General features: G+C 37.7%; 1 protein-coding gene across 1 annotated transcript in view; it reads left to right on the forward strand.

Moving 5' to 3' along the window:
* TOGARAM1 (TOG array regulator of axonemal microtubules 1) overlaps window positions 1–23508 on the forward strand; it is a 39047-nt gene that overhangs the window by 14155 nt on the left and 1384 nt on the right. Inside the window, exons 5-21 of the mRNA XM_032187838.1 lie at window positions 398–663; window positions 1900–2132; window positions 4080–4180; window positions 6544–6705; window positions 8784–8882; window positions 9340–9509; window positions 11534–11702; window positions 12002–12136; window positions 12896–13049; window positions 13632–13737; window positions 14140–14375; window positions 17694–17852; window positions 18362–18488; window positions 18823–18941; window positions 20784–20973; window positions 22231–22450; window positions 23024–23110. Of these exons, the coding sequence (XP_032043729.1) occupies window positions 398–663; window positions 1900–2132; window positions 4080–4180; window positions 6544–6705; window positions 8784–8882; window positions 9340–9509; window positions 11534–11702; window positions 12002–12136; window positions 12896–13049; window positions 13632–13737; window positions 14140–14375; window positions 17694–17852; window positions 18362–18488; window positions 18823–18941; window positions 20784–20973; window positions 22231–22450; window positions 23024–23110 (2733 nt within the window). The remainder of the gene's footprint in view (window positions 1–397; window positions 664–1899; window positions 2133–4079; window positions 4181–6543; window positions 6706–8783; window positions 8883–9339; window positions 9510–11533; window positions 11703–12001; window positions 12137–12895; window positions 13050–13631; window positions 13738–14139; window positions 14376–17693; window positions 17853–18361; window positions 18489–18822; window positions 18942–20783; window positions 20974–22230; window positions 22451–23023; window positions 23111–23508) is intronic.

The raw sequence follows: 23508 nt of genomic DNA on the forward strand, positions 1-23508 counted from the left end.
AACTAAGAATTTCTTGGTAAAGGAAGTGGATGTATGAACCAGGACAGTATGTCAGCTTGTGTCCAGCCTCTGCATGTCCCCAGATTCTGTCCAAATGCTCCTAGGTGTCCGTGTCTCACCTCGTTAGGGGACAAGTTTGTTATCTGACTCATATGGCTGGTTTTGTGTTCTTGTTGTTGTAAAAATTCACACACGCTCAGCCAAACGGAATGTTCTTGAAATGTATTTATAGTAGTAAATTCAATTAAGTGCATTAGTATGTTTTTTAACATAGCTCACCTCGTTTTCAAAGGTGTTTCCCTGTCCCACAAAGAAATGAGGCACGAAGTTTATTGTGGTCAGTGCTGTGCTCCTGCCGTCTCTCCAGAGGACTGACGCCTGCTTCTGTCTTATTCAGGGGACGATTCGCAGGAGAAACACTCCCCTCTGCAGCTGAAGCCCGCCTTGGTGAGACACCCAGCTTCCCGCAGAGGCCTGAATGGGACCAGACCCGTGCCCCCCATACCGCGGCTCGCCAGCCCGCTGCCCGATAAGATCGAGTTAAGTGTGACAAAGTGGAAAAACGAGGAGTGTGAGGACACGTGGGTGAACGGAGTGGGCAGGAAGCTTGCAGCTGATCTTTCAGAGCTAACTCTTGATGGCGAGGAAGTGGACCAAGAAGAGGTTTGTTTAAATGTGTTTTGACACACTTTTCCAACTGATAGATTATAAACTCTTTTTTTTTTTTTTTTTAAACAAGTGCCAGAAAATACTAAACATTTCTGAATTAAATTTTTGGCACTGTGATCAGTGCAGCAGGTCTTTAGAGAGATACTGTTGAGTTCTCAGCAGACACTAACTAAAGCCCAACACCTACAGCCCACTAACTAAAGCCCACGGTACTTTAAAGTACCAGCTGAAGCCCAAGTCCTGTCTTTGTTCCAGGCATCTTAATTTCACTTGTTTTCCTCCGAGCCAGATCATAACGCTTTCAGTTATTGCAGTACTGAGACAGAACTGCAGGCCTTTGCACGGCTTTTATTCTCATTACCTTGAGTTAATTTTAAATTTCACCTCAGCTTTAAATAATAATCCTTTCACCTGTTAGAACTAATAACTTCATTGCTGAAGGGTTCTTTGGACTCGCAGTTTCGTCAGCCTCCCGAGTTGGTTAAGGGGGCTGTCTTTGATACGCAGCATGTCTCAGCTCTCTTAGAATTCAGTTACTTTTTCCTGGTGTAAAATGAGAAAAACTGATGTGAAGCTGGATGAACGTGATGCCACCTGCCTCTGTGTTGCACAGCACAGACACATTTGGCATTAGGCTCAAAAGGTCCTCCTGTCAGAGGAAACCTGCTGGTAATAATTTGTGCCCGACGCGTATTCAGTGGCAGTTTTCTGAGCGTGCCAGTCAAGCGGTGACTTAGTAAATACCTGAGATATTTAATACCTTCAAAACCCTTTTCCTTACATGACCCATGAGGCTTGTTAAAGAGGCTCACCCCCGCATTTCCCTGTACTGGTCTGTTAAATAGTCTGCAGTGAGCAGAGCTGCGTGTCCCACACTGCCGTTCCCAGCCCCGTGGGCTGTTCAGTGACCCCAGTGACCCCCTCGTGTATGCAGGGAGCTGGTGCTGATCCCTGCCGCTGTGCCCGGTACTGCTAAGGCATCCTGTAGCTCCCTCTGCTGCTCGGGTGTCTGATGGTTGAAAAATACCAAATCTTGGGAAGTAAAACAATGAAAGGGATCTTTACAACACCGCATAACATATCTGAATCTTCAGTCACATTGCCCACTAGGGCTCATGTGCAATGAACTACTGTAGACTTGAATTGACATTCAGAACCATGCTTCTTTTTTGCTTAAAAAAGCTCTTTCCCTATGCAGTGATTAAAAACTCTTTTTTTAATCCCATTTAGATGCAAAGTTCACTTAGATCTCTACGAAATAGTGCAGCTAAGAAGAGGGCAAAGCTAACCAGCAGCATTTCAGATCTTGAAAGTCCCGATTCTGCTCTTAAACTCGACCTGTCTGGGGATTCCCCTTCCCATGCTTCCTCGCCAAGTGTGGGCTCCTGTAGCGAAAGCGGAGTCTACAGCCAGGAGTCTCTGACGTCTCCTATATCCACGGTTCCTCAGAGAAAGAGAATAATGTGAGTGGAACTTGTATGTTAGCTCTGCTTTGAAATTCTCACACAGTCTCTGCTGGTGTTAGTTAAATATTAACAGAGGTGAAATCTGTAATTCATTTTTTTATATGAGACTGCTTTGCTTAATAGCTTGATTTTTATCTGCGAATTACTTTTCTACCTAAAAATACGTTGTCCTATCCAATAACTGGTTAATTATATTATTCTGGTTCGTACTGGGTTTAATTTTAAAGAGTTCCATGGTGCAGTCACAGTAATACAGTGCAGTTGGTGAAGTCCTGGCAGTGGTAGTAAATATTTTATTAAGACTTCAGCCTGTCATAGAAGTTATGTGAACCGTAGCCTAAACAAATGAGTAAGAAGGAGAATGAGTTAAGAGGACGGATAAAGTTTGCTTGTTGCAGCCTGAACATTGAAGCAGGAACATTTTTGTTGTTTTTTTGGTTTTGTTTTTCAGTAAAAGGAAAACAGTATAGGTTTTTGTTGCTATTTCAAATCATGAACTGTTTCCATTTTATAAACTATTTTACAATGAAATGGGAAGTTTCTCAGACTTTTTTAAAGTCTGCAGTACAGATCCCCCTTTTCTGCTCTAGGATCCCATGATAAATCTACTTGTAGCTCTGATCGTAAGATACATTTTATTTTTGTGAATAGGATAGGAAAAGGAGGATATATAAAACAGAATTAAAAATAAATAAATAAATAAATAAACCAGAAAGATTATTGAGATGGAGGCAGACTGGAATGATTCAGAATCAGAGGGTTTTTACAGCTGTGCAGTCTCAGAACTAAACTATATATACTTAACTTCCCTATACGCATTACTGCCAAAACACAGTTTTAATTTAAAATAGCACATGATAATGCTAGAATATATAAAAAGTCAAGACTATAAAATGCTGTATGTGATGTTCTTCCAGGCAGGGTTTTAGCTAGAACACCTCTACACGTTCTGTACAACATACCGTTCTCATTTTTCAGTCATAAGCTTAATGTTTTACAGGATTCACAGAAATGGGAGTTCTGAAGTAGTAACAAAGGTGATGTCTGGCAGGAAGAATGATTTTGTAGATGTGACAAAATATATCCCAGAAGACTTTAAAAGCCTTGGAATGTTCAGAAAATGTTCAGACAGTTTGTTTCAGCTGCTAGTTTTCCAGTGTTGGAAATTGTCATTGTCTGTCCACAAAGTCGGGGTAGCTGGGCAACACAAATATAAGCTGCTTCTATGTATTTGCTTTTAGAAGTATCAGTTTAGCCACTGGTAAACTACTGTGAGCAGTGGGAGCATGATACTTGTATTAGTGGTATTTCAGAAGTATGCCAGGCTTCTGGTTGTGTGCGTTTTGGTACTGTACTAGCAGGAAGTGGAGGAGCTGCTGTTTGCCTGTGACTATTGTGTAGGTAAGCACAGTACTTAGCAGTTCAGAGTACTCGGATGAATCACTTTTAATATTCAAATGCATCATTTGAAGAAAAATGTGTGAAGATAATGCTGTAGGTAACAGCATTTTCCTGGTGAATATCTGTCTGCTAGAAACTGAGCTGAAAACTGCTCCTTTCTGATAGCCAAAGGCCAGTGGCTTTGGTCACTGTTTGCCGTTCTTTGCCAGATTGGATCCAGCAGTATCAGTCCCCTAGGCCAAATGATTCCTTTGCTTTTTGAATTTATGCTCACTGTAGTCCTCGTGTAAAGTTTACTTTTAAGGGTTGTCTTTATGCTGTTCTTCATAACAGACCTGCTCATCAAATTATTTCCACTGATTTCATTTTCCTTTTCTACTCAGTGTGAGCACTTGTAGAGGTATTCTGGAAATATTTGTCCTCCAGGTACACTGGGGAGGAAAAACTGAAATCTATTGATGTTTTTGCTACAAAGTATTGCTTAGTTGGGCTCTGAGTAGTGTGTAGAATTGTATTTACAAAATGTGTTTTGTATTGTAACAGGTCAGACACCTTTCCACTGCTTGGCAGTAAATCACAGCCTGCAAGAGTATCTTCAGCAAGAAATAGAGATGCAAACGTGGCAGAACATAACTCAAGCACAGGTATTTCACTGTGCTTATGAATGTGTATATCCTGCTTCAGTGATATGACTGAATAGTCAGTTGATTTGATTTTGAGTGTTCTTATTTGTTCAATGAGCTCGCGTCCCTTAAGCACTTAAGAAAAGGTCATTACTAGACACTGTCTGGTCAAAATGAGATTATATTGTGGTATAGAAAGAAATGAGGAGCTCAAGGTTTATTCTTTACTACGTCAAGATAAAATGTGTTAATGCAAACGCTGCCTGTGAGTACCTGCACTTCAAAATTCAAAATTGTATTGCCTGAAAATTCCTTGGACACCAACAGATAAGAGTGGGGAGGGTCAAAAGGTAAAAGGCAAGCAGTTAATTTCCTGGTAGGAAATTGAAGTTAAGTGATGCTGTTCCATTGCATGCTTATAGTGAACAACAGGTGACTGCAGATTCCTGTCATGGGCAGAAATCAATTGTTTATGATTATGTATGTTTAATCAATTTGGGTTCAACTAGAAGGAGGTATTTCCTTAGAGAAAAGGAATGGTGGGAGCCAGCTCCACAAAGTTCTTTTCTGACGTTTCTTCCCAGTGACTACCTGGGCAACCTGCTCTAGGGAACCTGCTTTGGCAGGAGGGTTGGACCTGATGATCTCTTGAGGTTCCTTCCAACCCCTACAATTCTGTGATTCTGTGACTACTCTGATGCACCCTCCTTCAGCCTCAGCAGCCATGATTTTTTCCAGGAAGCTTACAAAGCTTTGTGTGATTGAGACAGGAGGGCATCTGAATTCACAAAACATCATAATCAATGAATAATAGTCATGACTGATATTGATGATCCTTTTTCATTAATTTAAGTAATTGCTCCTCATTTTAAATAAAGTCACTCCTTTTTCTCGGGATAAATTAGAAAATAGGTTTGTCAGGTAACAGCTTACACCAGAAAGCAAACACTGCACGTACACAGTAATACATATTGTGGTTAATGATATTCATCATACAAAAGGGCTTCTGTGAGAAATTGCCATTTGGTGTAAAATAATGAGCAACACAGTTATTTTGCATACTGAACCAGTTAATCAGCTGGAATAGACAGCACTGGACCACTTGTGAAGAGCTGACAGCATGCTTTACTGATAAGGTCAACATCATAATGCATGTACAGCTAACTAGTGAAGAGTCCTCTGCTTCCACTACTGGAAGATAGATGGGCTTGGTCCATCTCACAGGACAAATCTCAAAAAGCTCAATTTTTTACACTGGAACTTGGAAAATTTCTAAAAATCAGGTTGGCATTTAACTGTTCTCAACAGATGAAAGATTTTTTTTTTCCTAATACTGAATCTAAACGTACCTTGCTGTAATTTAATCTCTTAACTTCTTGATTTTATTTCAAGAATTGGAATATTTTCTTAATTCAAGCAACTACCTTTTATGAGAAGATTATTCCTTTTTTATTCCTCCCTTTTGTTTTCTGTCCTCTAGACTAACTCTTTTTTTTTTTTTTTCCTAGCTTTCCTTCTTAGTTCAAACTTAGGTCTTAGGGCACAGTCCATAGTTCTCCTTGCTGGAAGAGCCGTACTGCCAAAGATCCCACAACATAACATTCCCTTTGGTTTCCATCCCCTAGCAGAACACAGCACTCTGTTCCAATCCAAGTTCTTAGCTGAAGAAGGGAACAGAGGAAAGCTTTCTAAGGATTTCAGTAGGGCTCTTGGTCTCATGTGGGCATGGTCAGGTTGACACTGACAGCCACCAGGGTAAGACTTCAGGACAGATGGGCATAAGCAGGAAAATGCATCAGTGCCTCCGTGCCAGCCACAGCAACTCTGGCCATAGAGAGCTGGCTGTTCCTCTCAAAGGAAGGGGCCTGGAGCACTCCTGATGCTGGGATTACCGAGCTGCATCAGCCATGCACTGAATGCTCAATTTCAACTGATAATGATTGCAACATTAAAATGTGTTTCATGACTTCTAGCATATGTAAATGGAAGGATTTCTTGTGGTTTTAGTTAGTATTTTAGTATTTTCACTTAGTTCACTTATGACTTAGTTTTGCTTTCAGTAATGAATTAACTAATATTCATTGTTCAGATTTAAAGACTTAAAAACAATTTTTCAGTCTTTGAGTTCGGTTTGGAACTTGGGTTTAGCTGCAATTGAAAAACTTTGCATGTAAAAGATGAACAGAGCCTGAGCATCTTTGTCAAAATGTTCATTCTGTATGCATAAAGTCTGAGAGTTTCTGAAAATGTAACTTCTTGAGAATCCTGTAATATACCAGAAGTATACTTCAAGTTTGTTTTTTTTAATACTTCAAGTATTAAATTTTTAATACTTCAAGTTTGCTTTTTTTTAATACTTGATTTTTTTCTTTTTGCATGGCTAGTATTTGATGATAAAGGGACTTCTAATGTTAGCATAGTTGGCCAACGCCTGAACTGTGGCAATGGATGTGGAGATTATGAGGACAAGAAGCAAAAAGAAGGGTCACGAAGTATTTTTAAAAGTCAAAATATGGAACAACAAAGAAGTTTTAAGCATTCAAAAGGTTTGTGAGTTTGCTATATTACTGTTCATCAGAGCTCTTGTTTATGGCAAAAAACTGAGGTCATGTGTAGCTTTTTTACAAAACAGCTTTTATAGAAAATGCATTTCAAGGTGTTTAATGTGTTTTTCTGTATTCTAGCTTTTATACTTACTCTAATGATTTTGGTTGATATTTTTGGTCATTAATTAAAATCAGAGTGCAAGTTAAATTAAAACTAAAAATAGAGAGTACAAACCATGAAAAAAGGGCCAAGATCTTATTTCAATATTAATACATGAAGAGCTCTAAAAGTTTGTGTTTTTAAGTTGCTCTGTTGTTCATTGGTAAAATTAAGGAACTTAAGTCAATATATTTCACATTTAACTGTGTCATTTCAATAGGCAGAACATACCAGAGTTACTAGATGTATTTTGCAAATATGAGCTTGTTAGAATAGAGCAACAGTGTTTTTGTGGTTTGTTTTTTGACCATCAAAACTAAAATTTGGAAGCTTTAGGAGCACATTGTTTTGCTCCCTTTTGTTCAGATCTCGCAGTGGCTAAAATAGACATCAGGTAACTATGTTTCTGTGGCAAATAAAAAATTAACTGCCAATTTTCTACGTATCAATAGACACTGAATAATGAAGTATTTGTCTCTATAAGATCTTTTGTTTTCTCCATCTCTTTTCAACATTAAATGTAGATAGATTTGTCTGTTCTCAAGGTTTTATAGAAATGGCAGAGTGCTACTTCATGTGAAACATTTAAACCTGAGCAGTCCAAGTAAAGTATATAATCAGATTTGTTAAACCACCCCCCTTCATTTTTTCTTGCCATTACCTGCTTAACCAATGACAATTGTGAAAAGAAAATTCATAAATTTTTTAAGCTGGAATCCAAGTTTAGGACAGAAGGTCCTGATATGTGGTTAGGTTCCAAAGAGGATCCAGCATTTGATGCACTTTTAGTTATGGTCTAAGAGAAAATAGCTTATGAAGTCTCAAGATTGTATTCAAGAAAACACCCAAAAGACCAATTTTGACAGTCTTCAAAACTTGGAACATTCAGATGCCAATGCCAGTCTTTGTGTGAGGACAAAATAGCACATTCAAGAGAAACCTTTTCACTTGATGTTATTTCTCATAAAGCATAAAGAGGAGAGCTCCAAAACCACTGAATCAGATCATTTGTAAGGTAAAGAGGCACCTGTCACAATCTTGCCTGAAATTACTTTTGGCAAATTAAAGATTGAGATGAGGGCAGAAAGTGGGACTCTTGAAAGGTCTGTTATAAATGCCTGAGCTGCACACCTGCCTGGCAGAGGGCTGTCCCAGCTTCTGTGTGCCCGGTGCTTCCATGGGCTAGAGATGTAACAGCAGCTGTGGCTGTAACGTAGGGCTGTCACTAACAGAACGTTCCTCAACTGAAGTTTTTCAGTGACCCAGTCATTTTATTTATGCACTTTCTAGAATGCAATCAAGCTTTCTTAAGCCATCTTTTCTGTTTAGAAATTTCAGATTATTCAGGTTAAATAGCAAAAACAAATGGAGATCTTTGTTTGTCACAAATGATCACGTTTTATTTGCAATTAGTGTAACCAATAAATATGTATATATAATATCCCATCCACTTCAGTGAAGAATCTGAGGAACTGATAGTTATATGGGAAACAACACTAAGTGCTGCTTGGAAAAAAATATTTTAGCAAATTCTGTTTTGATTAAGTTGTGCTGAATTAATTAAGAAACAGTTCTATACTTCCAATAAGCAATAAGTGAGTTCAAACTTTTTGTTTGTTTGTTTTCCCCAGTGGAACCAGCTGATTTAAAGGATTTAACCTCCTTTTAGAAACTTTGGTTTTCTTTTTGTCATTGGCAGAAATCTTTTTTACTGTATGCTTTTCAAGATTTTGTGGTTACTGATGTTTAGTGAATCCTGTTAACTTCAGTAACTTGAGAACAACCTGATTCTTAAAAATGATAAATTCAGGTATCAGTGAATGATGACATTTTAGAAGAATGAAACATGTACCAAAGGGTGAACTGCTGGATGTACAGTGGGTGATTTTTTTTCCTTTTTTTTTTCTTTTTTTTTTAGTTTTTGCAGGGTCAACATCTGGTTTTCAACAGATGAATAACCTAGATTTCATTTCGCCAAGTGTCTTGTCTGAAGATGCGGTTGTAGTCGTTGGTAAAGGTTGGTAAAATCCTTGGTAAAAAAAATAATTAAAAAAAAAATCTCCCATATCTCATATTATTAAAATGAGGGAAAATATACTTTCTGAAGAGGAAAAAAGAGAAATAGGTTCCCTAAAACATTTGAGATTGTGAACTGTCTTCAGTTTAAATGGAAGTAAAAGGGTAATGCTTGAAAGGTTTGCCTTTACTGGGTTCTGCAATTCCATTCCAACAAGAGAGATTGGAAGCATATTATGAAGGTTAGTTTTCACTTCTAGCCTAGTGTGCACTCATGTACGTGCATCCATCCTACATGGCAGAATAAGGTAAGATTACCTTTGGGGGGAAATTGGCACTAATAGGACAACAGCAATGTTTTTATTTAATGGAATTAATTTTGTTTTGCTTTAGTTTTTGCTCAGTTAGGATGAAAAAATAACTACTTTGGTAAGGGCACAACACAGTATGCTTTTCAGGTGTTTTTGGAAGTCCTTCTTCTGCTCAAACACATAGCCAGTCCATAGCATGTGCAGAGAACGGAGACGACCAGTCTGTCAAACAGGAGACCGAGCCACCCTCAGGGATCTGTAGGAGAAGCATCCAGCAGAGCAGTGCTTCTCATTTCCACGCTGAAAATGAAAAAGAGGTAAGATTTCAGGACTATTTACTGTCTCACTTCCTCTTTTAATATGTATGAATCCAGGTGAATATAATTTTGCAGTCTCTATGGTATGGTAAATGAGTTCAGTTAAAATGCATTAATTCATAGCTCAGGTGACGTGCAGCAGAATACAAATCATAGAATCTATCGGGTTGGAAAAGACATCTAAGATCATCTAGTTCAGCCTAAATCCTTTTATCCTGTTACTGATTGAGTTCCGTTACGTGGTGAAGACTAAATCTGGATTACAGTGAGAACACATTCGTGAACATCTGGTTAACTGTGTGCAAATTTTTGCTCTGACTGCCTATTTAACCATTTTGCAAACAGCAATGAAAGCACGTTTGCTTTTTCTGACATTTGCAGAATTTTATATTAAACCTAAAACGTTTCTTGTCATTCAGAGTTATTTTTCTATTGAATTTTAAATAAAAACTGTAACGTGACTTCTTGCTGCATGTCCATGTCCATGTGATGCCATCTGTTGATTGGTAACGCCATCGGAAATAAATCTGAGCTTGTTGGCTGGCACAGTCACTAGGGAACTTGTGTTCACATCTCAAACGGGCTATTACAAATGACATCAACTACCAATACTGTTGATACCAAGTCAAGTGAACTGCATAAAGCGTTTCTGTAATTCAGTGATATTTTAGACTATTTTTTTTTAAAGAGGATCTCTTTAAACACTGTACAGGTCCACTAATATTTTCTAGCAGCTCAGTAACTGCTTAAGGCCCATTTTCAAGGGATTGGAGGAGGGCACTTAACTGTGTTTTGGTATTCTGGATGAATGATTAACAATTAGACATTAAAATGTTTTGTCTCACTTATGGAAGCTGTTCTTCTTTGTGTAGGTACCTCTGTATCCACTGGGGATGCAATGACTGAAAAAAAATCACTTCCTGCCTAATTCTGTAGGCTAACGGTCTGAGCTAAATCTATTTTAGTGCACAGTGGTAGGCAGTAAGGCTCCCCACGTGTATGAAATGAGGCTGTAGCCACCAATGTGCTTCTCCCTGCTTTTTCTTTTGGTTCAACCTGGAAATTCTCTAGTGGCAAATTGCTGTGCCAGAAGCTTCCCAACTAACTTGAAGTCTCTTGGAGAAGGGCTGCAGGATGGAGTGGAGATGGAAAATGTCCTGTGCTCTCACTCCCAAAGCTCACAGAAATGTAGGAGGAGGACCTGGCTGAGTTTTATCGTGTCTTGTTTTCTGGATGAACATTTGTAGTGTTAATCTAGCTCCATTAATAGGACTTGTAAAACGCAGTGTCTGGGATATCTGTCCCATAGAACGGTTTCATTTGTTATAACATGGAACAAGATTTGTCTAATGAAGTAGTGACATAAATTTAAAAAATGAAATGACAATCACAAGTCTGTCTGAAAGCATTTAAAATAACATTTTAACATGACTAAAGCTTTAAGTCAATGAGAAAATATTTACATTTTCTATTTGCCACTTAATATAGGAATACTTGGAGAGATCGAATTCAAAAGTATTAAACGTTGTAAAGATTTAATGGGAAACTATGGGCATCTTAAACATACAAGAGAAAAGGATCAGGTAGCACTGCTAAAGACCGTTGCTTTAAAAAGCCTGTATGCTTAAATGTGAGCTAGCCCAGACTGTATATTTGTTACTTAATTTTTTATAAAACTACACCAGGCTGCCAGAGAAATGGAAGACCTGTTCTTGTAGACCTTAATTCTCCAATTATTCAGATATTTTAGAGAAAAAAAGATTATTTCCCTTAAATCTTTAAACATGGAATGTTGCTTGTCTTTGCCAATAGGGCTACTTATCATGCAGAAAGCACATTCAGCTCTTTTCAGGATTGCTTTTAGTATTCATGTGAACAATTTTCTTTGACTCTGTAAAATGATGGCAAAAATAGAAGTTGTCCATGCCTACCTTAGAGAATACCAAGAACTGGGTAATAAGCTATTGGGTAGTTTATGCATTACATTATATTGCATATCATAATGGGTGCATTGTTTTCTGCAGATAAAAGTGGCCTTGTCAAAATCTGTCCAGGATAAGATGCGGCAGAAGAAAAAAGAAGGAAAAGAACAAAATCACAAAGAACATCAGGAAGTCAAAGACCTTGAAGAAAAGGAAGAAAATTCTTGGGAAAGACTTAAACTAAATGAACCAGAGAAAACAACAACAGAAAGTGAGCATTAGTTTAATAAATAAATTTAAATAAAATGAAAGTGAAATTCTATGATAGTTACTAAAAATTATGACTGTTTACTGTGACATAAGGTATTGCTAGAATTAATTTTACACAGAAGTTTTTTTTTGGTCATTTGCGTTGTAATAAATGGTGGAGAGTAAAGTACTTGTAGGAAACATTTGAAACCCTGTAATTAATAAAAATTTCAAAAAACAAACTCGGATTGAAAACACTAAGGTTATTTTCCTATTTTCTGATTTGTTGTTGTGATTTGGCCATTTCCTTTTATTTTTTAGAGTTAGATCTCTATGGGGATATACTGGCATCATCAAGAAATGTATCGTTGTCATTAGAAAATGTTGCCTTGAATCCTTCATTAAAAAGAACATCCAGTTTGAAGAAAACTAAGTGTTCACCCTTGCTAGATTCTGGTAAGCTGTTACATTAAATTAAATGTAAAGACTGTTAAAATATTTGGATACACAGAGTAGGACAGTTCCAAAATACAATCAGGTTTAATATGACTTATATGTATGATTGATTCTCCTGAGATGATCTGGAAAATTACTACTGTGGGGGTGGATGTGAAGAGGATTTGAATTCATCACTGCCCCCTTGAAACATTTTTCATCTAAAATCTGTTAGGAAGATGTTTGCAACACAAGGGGCTTTTTTTTTTTCTTTGCTTAGACATTTAAATGATGTAATGTATTAATGACAAATTGATTCTCTTCCAACATCTTCTCTCTCCAAGAAAAACATTTCTGGGTACATTTTGTCTCTCAGCTGCCTTTAAAATAACGCCGTAGAAATCTTTTCAAAATAGACATTTGTACTGATGATGGTCAGAAAATTCTTCAGAATTTCTCAAGTGGCTCTTTAAGTTTTACTATACTATGTCTTACTGCGCTGTACTTCAGCAAGTTGTACATCTGTTTTTACATTTAAAAAAAATCACTACTAATTTGTGTTTATGACTGTGTGAAGTGGTAGTTGTATAAAAAAAAAATATTCATATGTACCGAATGATTGAGGATGTAACTGGGAAAACCGTCTTTTTGAAAACCTGGTCACTGATAACAGCAATGTAAATACACCTCAAACTTCTTTTATTTTTTTTATTTCCTTCCTTTGAATGGATCGTTTTCTTGAGATCATACAATTATTTGATACGTTTTGTGACTTTGCAGATGAAATTTCTCTTGGGCCACGAGGACGCTATAAAGAGCGGACCCCATCAGTCACTCATAGTCCAGAAATAATGGATCCGTCAGAACTGCAACCCTTTTCAAAACCAGAAACAGCACTGACAGAAGCCCTGGTACTTTTAGCTGATGATGACTGGTAAGTACAAACATCTATCTACAACCTGAACGTAATGAGTAAGGCATTTATTTTCATATCTTTCTTTTAAAAATACAGCAAAATGAAGATAACATCAAAAATGAAGAAGGGTTGCAAGTGATATATGAGAAAAGAAAATAAAGTGGTTTTTTTTAGTCCAAATCTAAATTAAGCTGTCAATGCTATAAATTGAGGCCTAATATCTAAGCTTTCAGAAACTTTTGGAATACCTGCTTGTCATTTCTTGTGAAATATAAGGCTTCACTACTTCTCTAACAGACAGAATGGGGTAACAGTACCATTGCCTTTTGTACTTTGTGAAGGAAAGTAATCCTTTAACTGCCATACTGCAAGCTGTGGACAGAATTAATGGGAATAATTTAGAGAATATTATCTTAAAATAGTCCTACAAATACATTAGAAGGTAGACTGACTTTGAAAGAATTTCCCATTTTATGTTATTGCTTTATTTTACAATCTCACTTACTATTTGGTTCCTTAGAATTCTGTTTGTTGTTTTTCTTTGTTTGTTTTAATGAGAAATTTGAAAGTGTTTTGATTTTAAATGTTTTCTTTACATAGGGAGAAGAAGATTGAAGGTCTGAACTTTGTTAGATGTTTGTCTGCCTACCATGCAGCTATTCTGACTGTAAAACTTCATGAAACAAGTCTGGCTGTGGCTCAAGAGGTTAAATTTTACTAGCAGAACATTTACTGGCTTATATGTGTTTATATGTATTTTATAGCTCTGAGATACACTAAAGTGAAATGGTATGTTCATCTGTGATCAGTTTTCCTCTGTTGGACAGTCTCAAAGGGATGACTTTGTAGTTCAGCAAAGCAGCTCTCATACTTCAGATTCCAACAGTTTATTTGATTTGCTAAGAGACTGGAAAAATTTACATCATAATTTTCAAATATTTTTGTACGTATTTTTATTCTTGCACATTGTAAATCACATTAGAAATGTATTGCTCAGTTGCTTGTAAAGTTATTTAATACTTAGAAAGGGAAACATTAAGCTTTACTTATTTCTAAATATATTTTATAAACATTATTCATTGTTTGTTTGGGTTTTTCCTGTGTGCAGGTCAAGAATTTACGCTCAGGTGTTTCTCGAGCTGCTGTGGTCTGTTTAGGGGATTTGTTCACCCACCTGAAAAAGAGCATGGATCAAGAACTAGATAATACAGTAAAAGTCCTTTTGCACAAAGCTGGTGAATCCAACACATTTATAAGGGAAGAGGTAGACAAAGCACTGAAGGCTATGGTTAATAATGTGACTCCAGCACGTGCACTTTGTTCTCTTATAAATGGAGGGCAAAGGTAATAATTACAAAGACTTTATAAAGAAATAACTTGTGAATAGATTAAATATGTCAATTATAGTCATTAAAAAATCCAAATATAACAGAAAATGTAGTAAGTCAGCTGTGCAAGGCTTCTGCCCAGGACAATGTTTGTTATCATAAAAGTAAAATGTAATCCCCATGTTTGTTTCTCTACATTAACTAAGAAGTTGGCTGTCAGTTTTGGAACTTGGTATGTTTTCCAGTGGTTTTGCAAGTCTTTAGTAATTTTATTCAATGTTAATATAATATTCTTAAGAAATAGAATTAAGAAATGCTGTTTGTCTTTCTAATAAAGCTCACCTAGCATTCTCATTTGCCATTTGTTCTGCGATCAAATGCCTGTCTTCAGTCCTTCAGCACTAATTTTTCTTTAGAAACCTGATCTACAGCTTAAAATTCTCGAGCTGCAACCATCCTGGCTGATTTCATGTTCTTCTCTAGACTTGGCTGGTTAATAAGTCTTTTTTTTGTCTGCATCTCGGTTTCCTTTGCAGTGGCGGTGACCGTTTATTTTCTTGTCTGCTTCAAACACGACAAGCTTCCATTTCTGGTTCCATGGTTTGATTCTAACCTCTAGCTGACTTCATGCTATGTTAGAAGTTAAATTCTTGTCTTACACTTTACCTGTTAAGTGTGTTGCTTTGTTCTTTTTATATCCTCATTGCTTGTAACAGAAATGCTTAATCAAGCCACTAGGCATTTCAGCGTACTAGCTGTATACCTACTTGTATCTGATCTCTTTTGTATCTGTCATCGCTTAGATAGGTAAGAATTTCTTGTAACCTATCCTTTCCATTAAATATTTTAGATTTTGCATTATAAATCAATCCTTAGATTTACTGTATAGCTAGAAATCCTGAGAGTGAGTCTGAATTCAGAACTGCTATCCAAAACACAGTTTGTTTCCTGTTTTGTTTCCTGGGAAGCTGGTTGTTCTGGAATGTATTGGTTCTGTCTTCTGAAAGCCAATGAAAACCATACTTCAGTTATGTGAACTTTAAACTGAAAGGCAAATGCTACCAGCCTTGAGATTTAAATTATTTAAGAAACGTGCCTGTATGTAGTTATTTCTGGGAATTTAAGAGCAGCAGACAGTAATTGTGCGTTGCTTTATCTCAGAAGCCATACAAAATAGTCCAGCCATTACTTGTTTAGGCACTCCCATCACTTTTTCATAAATCCTTGGCTAAGCAATACTCATGATCATAATTGGTGAAATCTGATCTCCGTATTTTCAGTGGCAGATCCAAACACACTGACTATCCTTATGAGACCTATACAAATTTGAACCCTCCACTTTGTGTACTCAGATACATTTTCAGATACATAAGGCATCAGAACGATCTGAACTCTGAGTCTGAATATAGCATTTGAAGCAGGGATTAATTTCTTCACAGCTAAGAAGCCTTCGGTGAAAACAGTGACTGAATCATGGAGTACAGTATGTTTTTAATGCATGACATCAGTGGATGGCCTAAATAGCACTGTGAGTTACAAATTCTCTAATACTGGCTTCAGGAAACTCTGGCCATATTAGCAGCAAAGCCCACGTGGCATGTATGGAGCTATCATCTCTAGAGGCTGTAGCAATGAATATGACAATTATCTTGCAAAGTGGAAATTTGGGAGAAAAGTGATACGTGTCCTCAGGACAGAATGGACAGGTTGTGATTGATACAGCTGCATAACTACAGAAAAGATATATGTTCTAAATTTGTCTTACACTTTTCTTCTATTCACTACAACTATTCACTTCAAGTTAGCAGGTATGCATTGCCTGTTTTTTATGGTTCAGAAGACCTTTTAAAATTTACATGTTTTCTCCTAAATACATTTCAAACCTACTGTGATCATAAGTATTATGCTTGCGACCCTGAGTGGGTCTATATACTGAGTCTTCATCACCTACAAGTTGTTTTTGTCATTACCAACAAGAATAATTAAAAACGTTGTTTGCTTTTATGAGATACTGGACAACTGCTGTAAACTCACCTCAAGGAATAGATTCTTGACTCATGATCATGATTCCAGGACAAGAATTTTTAACATCATGTTTCTATGTATAAATTATGTTTAATTCAGGGTCTGACATGCGTACAACACAATTTCCTATTTTGCATGAGCAGCAGGCAGTTGTGGGGAATGGGGACTTGCATAGTTTTGTTCAGTCAAGTCTTTAAACCTCATAGTTGTTGTTTTCCTGCCCGTACACACAGTAGGAGGTAGTCTGTTACTGTTTCCCTTCTCCCAAACTCATGAGACCTGTGGCTGCCACACAGACAGAACAGCAGGTACTGAACTCCAGCCAAAGCTAGTCTGAAACTAGGTAGCTCCGTAGCAGCTCCGAGCGTAGCACAGAGCTTAGCGTGCTAGCTGCCAAGCGACTGGGGAGCTTTTGTAGCCTCAACTGTATTCTGAGTTGTCACATTTTGCAGTTTTAATAGACCCAGATAGCCTTTGTGCAAATTGAAGCTACTTTGTGCAACCTAATCTAGTGATATCTTTATGTCTAATGAGGCCATGATAATCTATGGAAGCACAGAAAAATAAAATCTTGCCAAAACAGAACACAGCCATTCAGGAGGAATCCTGGGTGTTCGTGTCAATCTGAAAAGCTGGGGAGGCACTAGTGTGGCTTACCAAGTCAGTTCTTTTCCTTAGCTCCCTCCTTTAAACTTGTTTTTCCTTGTGAATGATAAGCCATACAGTTGCCTCATTTACTGTGCAGTAAAACTGCCCCTAAATTCCAAACATGAAAATAAAATTGGAAAACTCTGGATCTGCAGAACTGCATGCTCTGAAAACATGTGGGATCAGCAGGTACTGCAGAGTTATATACACCATTAGTTTGCTGAATGAGTTTGAAAATTAATTCCAGGCCTTCTCTGATTTTCATCAATATAGGTATTTAATGACTTAATTTGACAGACTTCTGCAAGGTTTTTCGAAGTCAGTAGAATGCTGCTTTATTTAATTCTAAATTGATATAGTAGATATGGGGTTTGCTTCTGAGCACAGGGATTTGTTTTTTGTAAAGTTGGTGGAAAGGACTTGTGGTGAGCTTTCTAGAGTATTTCACAATTATTTTTAAGAAAATTAGAAAAAAAGTTCTAAAAGCAGAAAATGACCAGTTTATTAGTTCAAAGGCTGCAGTATTCTGCAGTATTCCACTAGTCGTGGGTTATGCTAAAGAATAAAAAAGAATACTTGTAGACAGTATTTGGTAGAGCACATAAATACTGTTACTGACCTACTGTGAGGAGCTTTTACTAAGCAGTTGTGTTCTCTTCAGCCACCTGCACGCGGCGGTGAGGAGATGCACAGCCCAGCACATGTCGGATATTGTAGAACGTATGGGACCGGAGTGGATGCTGGCTGGAACCAAAGTTGTCACTGATAGGATTTTCCCTGCAATAGCCAGGTTTACACTGGATAGTTCCCAGCAAACAAGGTTAGTACAGTTGATAATTAAGATAAGCACGCTTGAGGTGGCTGAGACTTCTGCATAGCCCAGTGGGGGCCATTCAGCAGGGGCAGAGAATGGCTGTTAGGATAATGTGTGATGGGAACCACCCGAATGGCTCGTGCAGCCCTGCCCATCTTGGCAGTAGGAAGAAGGGATCAAAGGACATTCTCGTTCTGGCACCACGCACTATGTAGGCCATGCAGGGAATTCCAGCACTAGGATCCGCGCTGTCTGACTGGCAGGGCTTAAAGACAGCCGATACCTCAGCACTGGAATAGGAGGCTGTTCTCAGTCTTTAATTTGCTCAGTCGTTGATCAAGTAATGATTGTTGACCATAGTTTCTTTGTGGGAGGATGAAAGGGGTGTCTGGTTACAAACCCAGCAATCCTCCTGTGCTTCTGTATTTTGAAACTGCATGTGTCTAATTGTCCAAGAGCCTTACAGAACAAATCAGTGTTCACAGATATATACGTCACGGTCTGTTGCCCTGCAGGTATTATGGTCGAAAGATGCTTTTCAGTATGATGAATCATCCTGATTTTGATAAAACACTTGAAAAATATGTGCCAGCCAAGGATTTGCCTTACATTAAGGAATTTGTTAGCAATCTACGTCAAAAGGTATGTGGAAAGCTCTCGTTTAACAGGTGAGAAACGTAAACTTGTGCTAGTGATTGTTAAGCATGGACATTGAACCTACAGGGAATGGGAGGAGTGTGTTCAGAGGGAGACACGTAACACGTGAATACAGCACAGCAAGGTGGTGCTTGTTACCTGACCTATGCGTGCCTTTAATTGCAGAATCATAGAATCATAGAATCATTAACCCTTACAGATACACTGCGTCAACTGCACTTTGCTGCTATACTTTGCATGCCTCAGACTTGCCTCTAAAGAGCCTCCAGCACTGCAGAATGTGCCAGCCATATTAATGAACGGTTTCATCTTTGTGCAGGGTTTGGGGGAGATGCCATTAGACACCCCCTCAGCGAAAGGAAGACGTTCTCATACTAGTATTGTTGGGCATTCAAGGTCATCATCTACTTCCAGAGATGCTCTCAGCATCACTGACAGGTAATGATCTTCCTGAGTGTTGTATCCTGTTAGTAACTGACCGCCAGGAGAACAGTCCCACAACAAGAAGAGAGTCTACAAACACTCGCAACAGGGTTAAACATTCCCGAAGAAAGTGGAAAAAATAACATGTCCCAATAAACTCTTTTAAATAGGATAATTGCTAATATTAAAATGGCTTTGCACATTTGGAAGTTAATTTGTTTACTGACTGCCTCTGAAAATGCACACAATACAGAAAACACTTGGGATTCATGGTAGATCTGTGTCACCATCAGCTCAGGGTGTTGCCATCCAAACTCTGTACAAACAACATGCCAAGTACTAGCTGCAGTAAAAATGGTCTGTTTGTGCACTTGCCTGGAAAGTAAGGATTTAGTTAAATCCTAACTGTGGATGATGAAGACTTTAGAGCATACTCTCTCCATCTTTTGTTTTCTGTTTTGCCTTCTGATAGGTTTTCTATTGAAGTGAACAAAGAAACAGGAAAAAAAATGAAACCAGGCCAGAAAGTCTGTACTCGAGAATCTAGAGTTCATAGGGTCTGTAACTGCCTGCAGGTTTAAGAAGGTGTACCTGCCACAGAGTTCTTTCACACACCATCTGCTATTCAAAATATTAATCAGTTCCAGGCTTGATAGTGTATTTATGCTTTGGCATGTAAAACTACATGCCCATTTTCTTAGATGTCCTACTTGCTGCGTTCTGCCATAGACTCTTTAATTTGGGTGTGTTTAGTGGCCTGTGATACACTGGCAGGACAAGAATTGATGCCATCTGGCCTGCTCACAGAGCTAATCGGTTTGGACTTGAAAATGTAAGAAGGATGCTTATTGCCTTTTCCATCAAAGACTTCTCCTAGTGAATTAAGAATGAGGTAGTGAATCTACCCAGACTGGTCTGTGAATACAGATGGACACTCGTGGATACTTGTGGTTACTTCTCTGAAATTCACATAGATTGGATTCATCAAGCTCTCCTTAGTCAGAAAAGCTCATTTAACAGAGTGGGAGAATTTTTCTGTCCATTTGGTCAAGCTGCAACACTTTAAATTCTTCATCATTTAACTTCTGAAACATTTGAACTCCTGCTTAATTTATTCAGTGACACACAACAGTACTTCTCTTCCACATTACAGTCTTTCTGAAGAACTTCCAGCAACGATGAAATTCCTCCAGCATCAATTACTGGTTAAGTAATTTGTTCCTGCTTAGATCTGAAACCTCATCATTGCACTTCCATTGAATTTCAGCCTTCTACTAAAGATACTTTCTTTATGGGTGCTTACTTAGGCAGGAAAGCGATTCCACAGATTTCATAATCCTTTTCATGACTGTCTAATAAGATCAGGTGCTACAGAAAGTTTGTCTCAGAATCCTCTGTGAAGAGTTCTTAAATTTCCACCACAGCACAGCACACTGCTTAGCTGCCCCTCAGACTGGGGTCAGTGTTTGAAGTACTTGAGAAGGAAGAATTGAACTATATTAACTTTTTTTTTCTTTTTTTTTTTTTGACGTGTTGATGTGTAAGGGAAGGTCAAACCTTGCTGCTGTGGTACAGAGCCATGAGGAAGCACAGGGCTGCTGCATTTCCTGGGTGATACACTTCCATGCATTTGGGTGGCACTTATACTAAGACTTCAGGAACAACAATTGCTAGCAGATGATTTTTTGAAACAACAGCAACAAAAAACAAATTATGTGTAAAGTAAACCATGATCATCTGAAGATTTTCTGTTTCCTTTTGATATTTGCACTTATGTGGAAAGAGAATGTCTGAGATTAAAGACTCCTCTTTCAGCTTGGTTATGTGTTCACTGAGCAACCTGTTCCTTTTCTTTAGAGAGACTACGGAAGCCCGTGAAGTTACAAGAAAAGCAGCTCCTCGTAATTCAATAGAAAGTGAAGAGTATGTTAAAGACATTATAGGTTTATTGAATGCAAAAGACTTCCGTGATCGAATAAATGGAATTAATCAGCTGTTATCAGATACAGAGAACAATCAAGACTTCGTTGTTGCAAACATTGTGAAGGTAACTGTACAAAAACCTTTCATTTCAAAGGTTTTTAAAGTTCTGTCACAGTTTTCTGCTAAAAATCATGGTTTCCTCTTTCGATCAGAATATCTGATGAACAGGAAAACCTCGAGGAAAGGGTCAGGCATGCTTAAAGAGGAGATATGCAGTAAGCATATCTCAGAGCTACAAAGGTAGTAAAGGAAGAAAATAGGAAGAAGGTGAAAGAGGTTCATTAGAGATAGCGCACACGGAGGTATTTTCTGCATATTGTGTGCAGTTTTTCATGCCTCTGTGGAGGAAATATCAAAATACTGGAACAGGTTACAAAGAGAGCAGGATCCCAAGATCTGAGAAACTGTAACCGAATCACAGACAGTTGCAAGTTCTGTCTGCTTCATGTATCCAGAAGGTGGGGAAGGGTCTTTACTGCGATACAACAGTTTAAGTATCTGTAAAAAGAGCCTGCCTTTAAAGAGGTTCTTTCAGAGAAAAATACTAGGGTGAGGTGCAACAGTTGTAAATTGAGGATAGGCAGAATGAAAGCAAAAACAAGATTGTCTCTTAACAATGCGGTTTTCTATGATTCTATGAAATAACGCTGTGAAACTTTGTAGTATTTTAACTGCGAATGTTACTGAAATCTTGAAGATCAAATTCCTTTTGATAAGAGGTGGAGTTTAAAACTGTGAGCTTGATCTAGCAATTAACAGGAGATAGACACAGAATGAACAAATTTTAGGAGGTTCAGACTAGATCTTCTGTGTGAAGGATATCTATTCCTAATGCCTCTGAAGGGGAAAAAACAAACACACTTTAGCATGTTATTGCATATGTTGCGGTAACACTTAGGGTTAATAATATAGAGCTTATATAATAATTATGATAACTGTCACTGTGTGCTATAGAAGACAGAAATTAAACATATTTCAAAGATACTACTGGGCATTCTTTTTGCTAAATAAAACTATGTCTTGTTAAACATACTTGCTTGCACAAAATATCAGTCACACTGAAAGTTACAGATAGTGAGTATGCCTCTTACATTGCACAGAAATGACTGAAGTACAGAGAATGTTGGATACACTTCAGTTGTACACAATATAAAAATAGTGAGTGCTGGCTTACTTGCTCAAAAAATAATCCCAAGTATTTGCATATCAGAGCCATCTTTTGCTAAGATGGACAACTGAAGTGTAACAAAAAAGCAAGAAACATAATATCCACCTCAAGTATTAATTAATTCAGACAAATGTTGTTTGGATGCTTTTTCAGATCTTTGATGCTTTCAAGCCTCGGTTACATGACTCAAACAGTAAAGTAAATCAGGTTGCTTTGGAGACAATGTACAAGATGATTCCACTGCTGAAAGACAATTTATCTCCGGTGATCAACATGTTGGTTCCTGCAATGGTAGACAACAACCTAAACTCCAAAAATCCAGGGATTTATGCAGCTGCCACAAATGTTATTCAGGCTCTATGTCAACACTTAGGTAATTTTCTCCCTCTTAATTTTGAAGAGTTTTAATTGCATTAATTACATTTTTAATTTAAAGAGTTCTTCTTTCCAATAATTTTCATCAAATTGTTACATTGTGTAATGCATCATTGGTTTTATTCTCACACATTTTAAAGCACACAAGTCATCTTCATATTTCAATAGGTAAATGCAGCTAGCTGGACTTGTCTCAAGCACATAGGTGGGGTTGTTATATTTGCATAGCAAGTGTCTCATCATCCAGAAGCGTGTCAGACTGCTGAATCTCTTGAGCAGGTCAAAGGACTAGACTCTCGGAGATGTGTGTATGCCACAGCTATTTTCCATCTTCATCTCTTTTGTTAGTACTTTCAGTAAATGAAAATGCTATGTTTTACCAGACTAGGAGGAGCTAGGGCTTGTTAAGAGTATCTTTTAGGCTTTTATCCCCTTAAATAATATGTTGTGATTTTTGTAGTAAATACATCACAAGTAAGGTTCTTATTTACATTTTTCTATATTGTATTAATTTCCTGTGTGTTTAATTTTCTGTTTCCAATTCTTAATGTGTTTTGTTCTTTGAATTTAGACAACTATTTGCTTCTCCAGCCATTCTGCACAAAAGCCCAGTTTCTGCATGGAAAAGCAAAACAAGACATCACAGAAAAGCTTGCTGGTAAGGTGAAGTTTTGCTCTGCATGTTTGCTTGTTTTTCTACCATCCTAATTATGCAAATCCATTATAGGATGGTGGTGGCTGCATATCTGCCACAGTAGATTGTGAGTGTTAACAATGCAATAATTTTCAGATTTCACCCCCTTCTAAAGCAAATTGAAGCTATTACTGACAAAATAAAAGATTATATTTAGATACTCCCCCAGAAGAGGTGTAGACAGCTTAAGCTTATCAAACCAAAGAGAAAAAGGGTTGTTTTGTGGTGAATTTCATTCTCTTGGAAACTGAGCAGCTTTATATTAAATTGTGCTGTGAGTTGGGTCCCCTCATGTCTCCCTCTGTCCTGTGAGTGACCATTTGTGTCCAGGTAGAGCCAGGGGCCCAGGGCCTCCTTCGCTT

The sequence above is a fragment of the Aythya fuligula genome, chromosome 5 (assembly GCF_009819795.1).
Source record: "Aythya fuligula isolate bAytFul2 chromosome 5, bAytFul2.pri, whole genome shotgun sequence".
Taxonomy (NCBI): domain Eukaryota; kingdom Metazoa; phylum Chordata; class Aves; order Anseriformes; family Anatidae; genus Aythya; species Aythya fuligula.